The 12,874-nt window shown below is 39.4% G+C and overlaps 2 protein-coding genes across 4 annotated transcripts in view; both read left to right on the top strand.

Annotated features, from left to right (window-relative positions):
- Positions 1-8,676, top strand: part of LOC112675242 (storkhead-box protein 1-like) — a 45,123-nt gene extending 36,447 nt beyond the window's left edge. Inside the window, exon 2 of the mRNA XM_025471845.3 lies at positions 8,437-8,676. Coding sequence (XP_025327630.1) covers positions 8,437-8,525 — 89 coding nt within the window. The 3' untranslated portion in view covers positions 8,526-8,676. The remainder of the gene's footprint in view (positions 1-8,436) is intronic.
- LOC112675239 (storkhead-box protein 2) overlaps positions 1-12,874 on the top strand; it is a 556,032-nt gene that overhangs the window by 77,342 nt on the left and 465,816 nt on the right. The gene's annotated exons all lie outside the window — the stretch shown is intronic.

The raw sequence follows: 12,874 nt of genomic DNA, 5'->3' as shown, positions 1-12,874 counted from the left end.
ACCCTGAGATCATGATCTGAGCCAAAGGCCAACACACTTAACTGACTGAGCCATCCAGGCACCCCAAGAAAACCCTTTTTCAAATAAAATTACACATGGTATCCCAGTCTATAAGGATGAAAGCAAAACACCCTTTTTGGGAGGAGGGATAAGAGTCTCAGAAGCTTATCCTCATATCTCTCAAAGGGACATCACCCTGACCTAGAGGACTCCTCAGAACTCAGTGTGAAAAACACTGAAATAGGAGATTAAGTTGCTTTTTTGCGGGTAAGTGCCGCGTATTTTCCTCTCACTCTTTGTACTTGCTGTGTCCTCTATGTGTACAGAAGCATTTCTCTGCCTTCATGGGAACGAACCTTAGTTCAGGGATTGGCACACTTTTTCTGTAAAAGGCAAGATTGTAAATATTTTCAGGTCTGTGGGCCATATGGTCTGTGTCATAGCTGCGTAGCCCTGCCACTGTAGCGCCACAGCCGTCCCAGACGTATGGAAACTGAGCGTGGCTGGGTGGGAAAGCTCTATTCATGGACACTAAAATTTGAATTTCAAATGATTGTCACATGTGATGAAATATTATGGTTTCTATTTTTTTTTTCAACCATTTGAAAATGGACAAGCAAGTCTTGGGTGACGGGCCATGGAGCTGGCTTTGGTGGGTGGGCCAGAGTTTGCTAGCTCCTACTTTCGTCATTCTATAGGTATTTTGGAAGGAAAGAAAAAAGAGGAAGTTAAATGTGTTTAGCTGAAGTTCAGATAAAGGTGTTTGTAGTTTATTTCAGCTTTTCTGACAACCTCTTTCCCCTTTTCTGAGACTACTGTAGATGTCTGCTTTGTGTCTCAGAGGCTGCTGATTCCTGATACAAACGTTCCCTTGAGTACATGGCGAAGAGGCAGTTAAATATAGACCAGGCTGGTAGGCCATTGACATAGGTCACAAAATGGCTAAGCTGCTGTGTATAAAATTAAAACGCTATTATTTTCTATTTAATATTTGCTTTCTTCCCCGTGTCTTCCGTTTCCTTCTCAGTCGACATTTTCTCAGGAAGAGATTTAAGACTCAGGCTAGAGAAATGTACTTGATGTCTTAAGTTTCTCACTTGGGCTGCACCTGTTCCTGTCACAACCTGAGCGTGGAAGAGTCAGAAGAATGCAAGAAGAGAAAGAAAAACAGCGTGCACTGTGGATCTGCTCACATGCGCAGACATGCTCTGTGACACGACTGCACATGTGCACTAGGACCCATAGAGCTGAAAACAAGAATAATGCTCTTAGTACATGCAGTACACTCTGATATTTGATATTCTGTTTTCTTCTTGCTTTTTTTTTCCCTCCTTACCCATACCAACCAGTGAAATCATTGTGATGACTCATAAAGGATCATGAGGATGCCAGGTTGATGAACATGGCCTTGTGTCTTGCATTGGAACGAATTTGAATCTTCTTTCCACAGCTTTGCAGACTGAGAGACCCCAGCGAGGCAGCAGTTGCAGTGTCCACCAAGAGGTGGTGGCAGTTCTAAGCGAGGTGTTGGCTGTGGAGGTGCAGAGGAGCTGGATACCATTGACAGGAGGAAGGAACCAGAGGGCGGGTATGGGGTGGAGAGGAAGGCGGTCAGGATGCAGGCTCAGTTTTCATGGGAGTCTCCTCTTTGAGTCTCCATGGCTTGCCTATGAAGTGGTAGCAGGGCAGGTACCTGCCTCCTGTGTTTTGTGAGTTTTTCAAAGCTGATGGCATAGGGTAGATATACCCCCCACCCCAGGCAGAGGTGGGCCCAAATCTCTGCTCCTTAGCTCTGGCAAGACCCTGATCTCTCTCTCTACTGGACCCAGCATTTTCTCAGTTCCTTCACTTGTCCTGTGGGGACAAGAATACTGTTTCATAGAACAACTGTGAGGATTAAATGAGAGGTTATTTGTAGTGCCCTTAGTAAGTGCTCACTGAAGAGCAGCACGTGGCTTGTCCTTGGCCGTCTATAAATGACGGACTCCTCCCCTTTGAGTCTTTTAAGTTAACAATGGCTACTTAAAAAAATAATTTTTATTACTTTTTTTTTTTTTTCATCATGTCTGTATCTGTCTGCTTGGGGTGCCATAACAAATACCATGGATTGCATGGTTTAAACAACAGTAATTTATTTCCCACTGTTCTAGAGGCTGGGAAAGCCAAGATCAAGCTGCTGGTAAAGTTGGTTGTGGGTGAGGGCTCTTTTCCTGGCTTGTGGACATCTGTCATCTTGCTGTGTCTTCCTATGGAGGGCAGAGAGAGTGCACTAGACCCTCTTCCTATTGTTAGAAGGACTCTAGTCCCCTCATGGGGGCCCCGCCCTCATATCCCCATCTAAACCTAATCACCTCCTAACGCCTCCACCTCCAAATACCATTGCATTGGGAGTTAGGTCTTCAACGTAGGAATTTTTTAGGAGAGGGGAGACACAAACATTCAGTCCATAGCACTCTCTAATTTCTTTGTTTCCATTTTTATAGAAGAACAAAAGGGAAACTAATACTCTGAGAGAGTTAGTGAGTTCCTATATTTGCTCTTGTTACCTAAAAGTCAAAATCATTGTCATTGTCACCAAAAAGTCAAATCCCAGCTTCCTTCTCTCTGAGCTGAGCAGCAGGTTTTAAAGACAGGAAGAGGGGTGGAAAAGGAGAAAACACAGAAGCAAGGGGAATAGTTCAAATAATGTATGCGGGTTGAAGTTTATTTCTATCAGTAAATACCCATGCAGAAATTTGCATCTTATGACTTGTCACCTATTCATCCTATCCAACCACTGCAAGCACAGTTGTATTTCCCTGATGTGTAATGATGTTTGGTGGTCATATTGTGTGTGTGTGTGTGTGTGTGTGTGCATGTGTGTGATAATTGCTATGTTATTTGCTGTTCAATGTTGGCCAGTGTTGTTACGCTATGCTGTTGCTCCCATCCCCCTGGTGATCAAGACCAGAAGCATGAGGAGTTGGGCAGACTTGCCCTAGATCACATCACAAGTCAGTGACAGAGCTGAGATTGAGCCTCGGCCTGATACTCAAGTCCTGTGTAATTGTCACATCTCGCTACTTCCTACACCCTCCCGGGTAGTTGAAAAGCACTTGTCAAAACCTTATCTTTGAGGCTGGATAACAGAGTTTCCTGTTTCAGCTTCCCATGTCCTACCAGCGTCATATTTGATCTTGCTATTTTGTGTCTCAGTTTAACTGTTGGGGAAATTTTAGGGGGTAAATTCTTTTTCCTTCTTCTAGGGAAGTGCCACTGTTCTGTACCAGTCATTTAATGTTGAATTCTGTAGGACGTTAGGGACAAGCTTATATTGGTTAGGAAATTAAAACTAATTTTTTAGGGCATTGTCCAGTTTGTATAAAGCATTTTAAAATTGAAATTGCTTTCTTGAGATGCTGTTCGAGGCATTGACTTGTGTAGGAGAGTAAAGAAAGATGGCTGATAGAAAACAATTTTTTAAAAAGCAAGATATAAGTCATTTTCTGATCCTAGCAAATCTTCAGGATAAGTATTTAGTTCTCTTTTGAGGCTCGAATCTCAAGAATTCTCAAGAATTCTTCACATTAAAAAAAAAAAAGAATTCTTCACATTTATGACATCACATTATTTTTCTAGACTGCAGCTTCTTACAGTGTTTGGAGTTTGGGAATTGCTTTTGTTGAGCCACATCCTTCAGGTCAAGTGTGTTGATCTCATCAAAGCTTGGAATATTGGTGCCTGGAGCCTGGACTCTGTTAATGGGGAAAGACACAGGGAAAATGATGGTCTCTTTGGTTCTCATGAGCTGGAAGGCTGATCTTAGAGCAGCCTCCTCATTCTCCCAGGCTCATAAAAAAGGGTTGACATGGTCCCCAAAAGTTGCTTAAACTTTCTGAGTAGAACTCTTGAGGCAACCCCCAGTCCTGGTTCCCAGACCTGGATTTCAATTTCAGTCCTGTCCTTCACTGCCACTTATCCTCTGTAATCTTCATTTTCCTTGTGCCTGCAAGGATGACAGATTCTGACAAAAGTCTGAGGATTAATGAGGACAGCATCCACCTTTTTCAGTGCAATAACTGGCACAGAGTAGGTATTCAGCAAAAGGCAGGTCAGTTTCTCCTTCCTTCCCATCATCTCCTCCATGTGGTGCCAGGATAAGTGGCCCTGAAGGACAAAGAAGTCCAAAAGACCCCAGAACTAGCCTGTGAGTCAGGAGTGTGAGATCAAGGGACCCTGGGCATCCAGGTCTGGATCCGTCCCTTCCTGCCTTCTGGGAAGGTGCTAGATTTGTGCAGGGACCTGTGAAGTCATCAAGGGAGCAAGAAACCTGCCACAGAAGTACGTGACTGCCTGGATCCAGATCTGGGCTTCTCCATTTACATTGTGAAACTGGCTTTTGAATATCTCCCAGTTACAAAATGAGATGTTCCCATCGCTTCTGTCTCTGCCCTGTTCATCATTCCTGACTACGATTGTGTGTTTAATAGTTTATCCTCCTCATGTGACTATAAACTCTGTGAGGAGAAGGACCATATCAATCTCAGACATGTATATTCAGTGGCTTATATGTTGTTACAAAAGTGCCTGGGAAATGAATGTGGGGCATAGTGCCTTGCCCAGGATACAGTATGGATTCGATTGATGCCAGTGGAGTAACTATGGTTTTTTTTTCTTACTTTAAAGTCATGTTTGTTTACTTAAAAATTGAAGGCTAACATAATACAGGTGAAACATGTAAAGTGCACTAGCTTTAAGTGTACAGCTCAATGATTTATATATATATAAATACACATATAATAACATACATATATATACATATGTATACACACATACACATACATACATATGTACAATGGAACAGCCAGTCATGCTGAGATACAGAAATTCCGGGCACCCTCTATAGTTCATTTGTAGAGGGAGGTGTCTGCATTATATGTTCTAACAGTTTAATTCATTTACTCAGCTCTGTTTTCTAGAACACTTATCATGTACACAGCATTATGCTATGTTCAAAGGATACCTACAAAAAGTAAGGCACATCCTTGTCCTTCAGGAGCCTCCTTATTTGGTTTGCAAGACAGGACTCAACATGAAATAACCCAGTACCTGGTTGTTTACCACAATTAGCACTGTAGACCAGTGGTTTCTGGCTTTTACACTTGTATTTATTTATTTTTAATGACAATCCCATCTTCAAATTAACACCTACCTGGAGCCTGACATATAGAGCAAACAAGCAGAGGGATGGGATGTTTGGGTTGGAGCTAGAGTAGGGAGGCCCTCCCCACGTAGGGGTAAGTGCTATGGGAGTTCAAAGCTGGGGCGGGGGGCACTGGGGCTGGATTCCTGTTCCTGGAGCATGTAGGGAAGACCCTGGGTTTGCAGATGAATAGTATACCACCCAGGGGTGGGATGGTCAGGGCAGCTGGAGGAGGGGAGGGTGGCCTCCCAGCCTGGGAGAGACGTGGGAGGTAAAGGTGCCTGAAGTCTGAATGGGTGTCATGGAGGTGGCCCCTTGCCAGGTGGGTCCCTCGGGAGGGTGCGGGGCAGGGGGAAAGTGAGGACCGAGGAGCCCACTAGTGACAGGTGTGAAAGAGGACAGCGAAGAGAGTTGTCCACCCTACATTACATTAGATTTCCTCATGCATTTTGTTTAAATTTTACACCAGACAGAGAGACATGGGATAGTTTTCTTTAGATAGCCAGATAACCCTGGAGAATAATGTCGGGGGAAGGAAGGTGAGTGAGTTCTATCTGTGGGCAGCTGGGGTCAGGGGCAACAACACCAGTTGATACCATTTCCTTGAGCGGTTGGAAGACTTTCGGGACCGAGCAAATGTCTCAGGACTCTAAAATGGGAGTTGCAAATAATGAGTGCAGAGACTAAAAAGAAAGGCATGGGAGGTGCATTTATATTTATAGAATCTAACCTCATAGTGGTGTGAGTACTCCTAATTATAAATAGAAAGGCTGTGAAGAGGCTTAAATGCACAGAGTCTGCTTCTACCAAGGCAAAGTAAGCTATCGTTTACCTGCTGGACTGGCGGGCACCCCTACAGGTGAATAGGTTGTCATTAAGTGTAGTTAAATGACAGTTTACAAGATGGATCCCACTACCTGAGTTCTGCTTTGCAGCAACCCCTGTATGTCAGCAAGGCGAGCTAGCCCACAGTAAAACGATGCTCTATCTGGTTCTATAAGAGACTCAGAATTTAGGAGATTCGACTTTAGAAAGTAATCATGAAAAAACCTTTTGTTGTTGTCAACAGCAAAATTGATAAAATTTCTATTTGTAATTCTTTGACCACTAAATTCAAACTTTTGGTGATTTAGTTCTATAAGTTCAATACATATGTGACAGACAGCTGTATATCAGGCACTGTACTGTGAGGTCAAGACAGAGCCATGAACAGAATTGCCAAAGTTCTTGCTTTCCTGGAACTTGGATTATCGTGTAATAATTCTAATGTTTTTCTACAGTCTCATCAACAGGGTGAAATAATTGCTTAAGAAAGCAAAGCATAAGTAATTCATTTGGCTGAAGTCTCAGGGGATTTTCAAGTATGTAAAATTTAGGGAAGGTGAAGATTTTAAGGAAAAAGTAGATATAAAGGTGAATTCCAATTCAACATGTTAATAACTTCTTGATATCCACTATTTAGTAGTATTGTAGAACTTTCTCTCTCCGTCTTAATATTCCAGAATTCTTTCAGAATTACTAACAGATATTTTTAAATACCTCATTTCATGTGGAAAATAAATAGAATTTGACAGCCAATAGCCATAGCCAAGTATATACATGGCCAAAGTATGTAAATATCAGTGATGTAGAGGTGTGTCAGCCATAGACCAGGAAGGTCTTGACTGATTTTCACAGTAAAAAGAAAAAAAAAAGTATCTGAAAAATGTATGTGAAAACATTAGCCATTTCTTTTATGTTTAGTTGTTACAGATGTATCTTAAAGCACTAAATATTAAGTGACACAAAGAAACATTGTAAGGAATTAATGTGGTCCAGGGGCTAAAACACTCTCACTTCCCTGACTTTCTGAGAATAGTGAGGGAGCAGAAGCACATAAGCAAACAAGAGGAAAGACATTTAGTGAGAATTGTCTACCTGGAAACCAAATAAAGTAAACATGTTAAAATAATCAGCACACATGTTTCTCTCTTATTTATAAAAAAGCAATTGCTTCTTAGAGAGGGTTATTAAAAAATGCAAATGAAACTTATAACCCTTTCCTTAAATAGAAGAGCACCAATATTAAAATGAAAAAGATTGATTGCCCAATGTTTTATTTGGAGTTTTACTTCAAACCCAAGAATTCTTGGTTGTTTCCAAACTTGGTGCTAAGGAATTTTTCTGTTCCACATTAAAAAATACAGACCATAATTTGTCAGTTGTTTTAACACTTCTTAAATTTAAATTTTAGACACAATTTAGAGAATAACAATGCACGTAAACTAAGAACTATGTATAGCATTAGTAGAAGAAAAGTAATTTTCCTAAAGGGCCCCTACAAATATATTCCTATTATTTTTTGTATTCAAAATTGGAGAGCACTGAATGTATTAGCTTGAGGGCTTCAAAGTGTTTTGTTTTAGCAAACAAAACAAAACAAAACAAAACAAACAAACAAACAAACAAAAAAGTCCCAAACAAAAAAATCCTAGATTTTCTTGTCTGAATTTTCATATCCATCCATGATTCCATAACCCATCTTTTTCATATTCTTCATACACCAGTGTATTTTCTAATAATTGTGATTATATTATATATAATATATATAATATATAGAAATATATATTTCTAATAATTGTGATTATAGTTGACTCACAGTTATGTACATTTGCTTTTCTCAGTATATATCAACATATATTAATATATATTTATATATGTTTCCAGGTTATAAAATATGATATATATTATAGATATAAAATAAATATATATTGAGGGGCACCTGAGTGGCTCAGTTGGTTGAGTGACTTTGGCTCAGGTCATGTTCTTGGGGGCCTGGAGTCAGGCCCTGTGTTTCCTCCCTACTCGGTGGGGAGTCTGCCTGTCTGTCTGCTCATGCTTGTGCTCTCTCTCTCTGAAATAAATAAATAAAATCTTTAAATAAAAATATATGTTGATACATGCCAGTATATAGCTATATATACATATGTAGATAGATCTATAAAATCCTATTATAATAATTTTACATAGTATAGGTAAAATTTTGAGATGAAATTGTTTAATTCTTTAATTTCATCTGTACCCAGTTGCAGTTTCTATTCTAAAAGTCGAATAGATTTTTTAGTATAAAAACAAAACCCATATGCATTTGGTAAATTTATATTAGTTGAGTATTCTGAGGTATCAGTCTCTGAAAAATAGACACATCATCATGAGTAGTTACTAAGATGGCAGTCATTGTTTTTTTTTCTTCTTCCACTCTTAACCTGCCCCAGGGAGTTCCCATGGTCCAGTTGAATATTTTGGTGCTGAAAAATGTCTGCAGGAAAGCAACAGTGGATTTCTTAGAAAAACAAACCCGTGAACTCATTTCTCTCTTTAGGCTGCCTGACATTTGTAGGTGAGTGAAACCAAGGCGAACAATTGCTTTATTTTACTATAAAAGCAGCAGTTTTACTCACTTAATCTTCTTGTATTTGAAGTCTTTTTTTTTTTTTTTAAATAAAACTGGTTATACCTTCACTATACCTAATGTAGTCAGTTTTTCTTCTCTCACTTTCATTTGACAACTTGATTATTGAATTGTGAAAAATAGCCCTGGGTTCAGAAAATTTTTACCTTGAGGGATACCAAAAAAAGTCATGTTAGTAGTAAAATAAGTCGTTGCTGGTGTTTAAAGTCAAGGTAAGGCATTTAACTGCACCTATTAAAAAAAAAATCCTTGTACTGATTTCCTCTGGTAGAGATTACGGATAATATGGTAAAATCATGAATAAAAATGCCTTTAAATTATCTTTAAATTAAAAAAAAATTTTAAATTATTCAGCTTCATCTTACCACAGATTAGCATGCTTGCTCATTCCACAAAAATTTATTGGGCACCTCACCTACTATGTGTTGAGTATTTTATTAGACATAAAAGTGACTGAAATGTGGACTTTGACCCTAGGCAAAAATGTTAACTTCATAGATAGAGTTCATATGTAAAATGAACTTTACAGATTACAAATAACATCATTAAATCCTCACAAGAATCTCGTAAAGCAGATGTGGTTTCACTAATTTTAAAGATGAAACAGAAACAGAAAACAAAATAGTCTACCCAAGGCTGTCTATAATGCAGTTCCTTAGATTACCAATCAGGTGTCCTTGGTAAGCTACAGAGATGACTCTGGAAATCAAAAAGGAACAATAAGAAATGTCCACTATAGCTAAATAAAAAATAGAAAATAATATATACAATTAGAGAAATACAGCTGAAGTGGTGCAGGAGTCCAGAAGAGGGAGAGATGGCTTCTGGGCAGGGGATGGACAAAGGAATGCCACTGCAATTAGGTTAGATGGACTTTACACTTCCAGAGTTGGGGTAGGTCTTTCCATCCAGTCCTGGAAAAGCTTCAGTAAAATTTAAGCCAGGTAGGAAATGAGCATGGGAAGATTGGAAATAGGAGTAGTCAGCAGTTCTGTTTATCTTATAAAATGTGGCACACAGAGTTTTTAGAGATGAAGTCGAAAAGATGCAAAAGAGACACATATTCCAAGTCATTGATGTAGATTAAGAGGTTTGAATTTTATTTTCAAGGGGCAGCCCGGGTGGCTCAGTGGTTTGGCGCCGCCTTCGGCCCAGGGCCTGATCCTGGAGACCCAGGATCGAGTCCCACGTTGGGCTCCCTGCATGGAGCCTGCTTCTCCCTCTGCCTGTGTCTCTGCCTCTCTCTCTCTCTCTCTCTCTCTCTCTCTGTGTGTCTCTCATGAATAAATAAATAAAAATCTTAAAAAAAAAAGAATTTTATTTTCAAGAAATGAAGAACCATTTGGGGTCTCCAAGCAGAAGTGGGATTGATCTAGGAGGAGTTTTAAACAAAAGAGTTGCAAACTCAAATGCCTGTAAATACCAACAAGTGAAGCAGAGAGGATGTGGCAAAAGGAAAGGATGTCTTCTTTTGTGGATTGTTGTCATTCATTGCTTTAGGGACCCAACTTCTTACCCTAATGTGGATTTATTGTTCTCTTGTGCACATGTGCTTTATTGTCACAAATTACATCTTTCTACCACGAGTGATCCTCAACATAGATTATAATTATTATTTTATATAGTTGTCTTTTAGGTCACAGAAGAAAAGGAAATAAGTACATATACATTAATACTGACTTTTATGTTCACCTATGTAGTTACCTTTGCCAGTGTTTTTATTTCTTCATGGAGATCAGGTTATTGTTAGTCTCCTTTGATTTGTACACAAGGGACTCTGGAGCATTTCTTGTAGGGTAGCTTACTAGCGACAGACTCTCCCAGTTTTTGTTTATCTTGGAATGTTCATTTCTTTGTCATTTTTGAAGGATAGTTTTGCTGAATACAGAATTCTTAGTTGATAATATCTTTTCCTTTAGCACCTAGATGTCATTCTATTGACTTCTGGTTTCCGTGGTTTTTAACAAGAAATCAGCTGTTAATCTTATAGTGGATCCTTTGTATGTGACAGGTCTTTTCTCTCTTTCTACTTTTGAGATTCTGTTTTTCAATACTTTGATTACAGTGTGTCTCAATGTAGACCTCTCTGAGTTTATCACACTTGGAGTCCACGTGGAGCTTCTTGAATATGTAAATAAATGTTATGGTCATTATTTTCTTTCTACCTCTTTTTCTCCTTTCCTTCTGGGTCTCCTATTATCCATGCATGCTTGTGGTGTCCCTTGGATTTCTTAGGCTCTGTTCGTTTTAATGCATTCTTTTTCTTTTATCCTGCTCCTAAGATTGGGTGATTTCCATTCATTTGGGTAATTTCCATTCATTTATCTTCAAGTTTACTAGTTATTTCATCTGTTTGCTCACACCTGCTGTTGAACTCCTCCATTCCAATTACTATACTTCTCAACTCTGGAATTTCTCTCTCTTTCTCTCTCTCTCTCATGTATATATATTATAGTATCTGTTGATTATCAATATTTTCTATTTGGTGAGACACTTTTTTCTTGGTTTCCTTTAGTTCTTTGTATATGGTTTCTTTAGATTTTTGAGCATATTTAATATAATTGATTTAAAGTCTATCTAGAAAATTCAGTATCTGGGCTTCCTCAGAGACAGCTTCTGTGGATATAAGAAATCCACAAGGATAAGAAATAAGATATTCCCCTAGATAAGATATTCCCAAATAAGAAATTTCCCCTAGATATGGGCCATACTTTCTTGTATCTTTGCATGCCTTATAATTTTTTGTTGAAAACTGGATGTTTTGAATAGTGTAATGTTGCTACTTTGGAAATCAGATTTCTCCTTCACAGGTTGTTCTTGCTTTTTGTGGTTTAGTGACTGTTCTGAATGAATTTTGTATTCTTTGTCATGTAAGGTCACTGAAGTCTTAGCTTAGTGATCAGCTAGCAATTTTGACAGAGATTTCCTTAAACATCTCAAACAGACAAAAAGTAATAATAATAATAATAATAAGTAGGAGGAAAAAGAGAAGGAGAAAAAGAAATAAATTTTATAAAGAAAAAAACCACATAGTAGGCAGTGTGTGTTGAGGCATGCCTTCAGCACTCAGCCGTGCAGTTTACAACTCTACCTTAGCCTTCATTTTCTGCTTGCTTGCAGCCTGAAAGTCGGGTGGAAGGGGATGATCATGGTCTTCTCAGGTCTTTTCTGAACAATATATGCCCTGGGCATGTATATGAGCTATTAGATTCCCAGCAATATGTGGGAGCTTTTCAAAGTCCTTATTTCCCAAAATATCTCACTCCCAGCTTTTTCCCCCAGGCTTTTTGATGTGTTTGTATCCCTTACCCCTAGTGGCAGCAGAAAATTCATTTGCCTTTAACATGTTTAATAAATGCCTCTTCACCAAGGGAGAATTCTGAATTAGGTGAAATAAAGATAAGCCCTTTGCACCAGTCCTTTAGAGAGCCCCCAGATAGGTCCAAACAAATAACCTGGTCCATAATTATTTGGAAAGGAGATCTATACGGCTCCTTCCAGCACCAGGAACCCATACCAGGCCAGAGGGTTGTGTCTTTAAGACCACCACTCAGCTACACTGGGGACGTGGGGTTAGGGTAAGTTAAAATGCCACTGATCTCTCCTCCTGATATTTAGCCATCTTTTTTGGGATTGTGTGTTCACTTGATTGCTGCAAGCATTTAACTAGTTCCCAGATTGTGAATGAAGTTGATTCTGACAGTGTTCAGTAGCTGTTGGCGGAGGGTCTGGCCCATGCAATTTCCCACTCCACTGTTCTCAGTGATGTCACTCATATACCTTAAAAGTAGTGTACCTCTCAAAGAAAACATATGTATGAGCTAAGTACAAAATGCTGCCTTACTACTATTTTGGTTTTAAAGAGTTCCATTAACAGAAATGGGAGGGGATACCGACCATTCCAACCTGGGGCCCCAGAACCCAGCACAATTTTCCTGGAAAGTTATGCAGTTTGTGTATGTCTTCTATTAGGGGAATGGCATTTGGTCATCTATGACAGAAAAGCTGGCTAATGCTAGCTCAGACAAGTAGGAATTTATTTGACTCACATAACAAGAAACGTGGGATGGACTGGCAAGAGCTAAAGAAGTAGCCTAATGACACTGTCAAGAATGCAAGCCCCATGATCTGTCTTTCTCTCCCAGCATTGTTAGAATATTGTCTCCTGCATCCTCTGTTGCTGCCTTTTAATCTCAAGGTGGCTGCTGTAGCTCTAGATGATTCCTGTGTGTTCAAGGTAG

The sequence above is a fragment of the Canis lupus genome, chromosome 16 (genome assembly GCF_003254725.2).
Source record: "Canis lupus dingo isolate Sandy chromosome 16, ASM325472v2, whole genome shotgun sequence".
NCBI classification, from domain to species: Eukaryota; Metazoa; Chordata; class Mammalia; order Carnivora; family Canidae; genus Canis; species Canis lupus.
The sequence above is the reverse complement of the archived record's forward strand: the minus strand, read 5'-3'. Positions and strand labels throughout refer to the sequence as shown.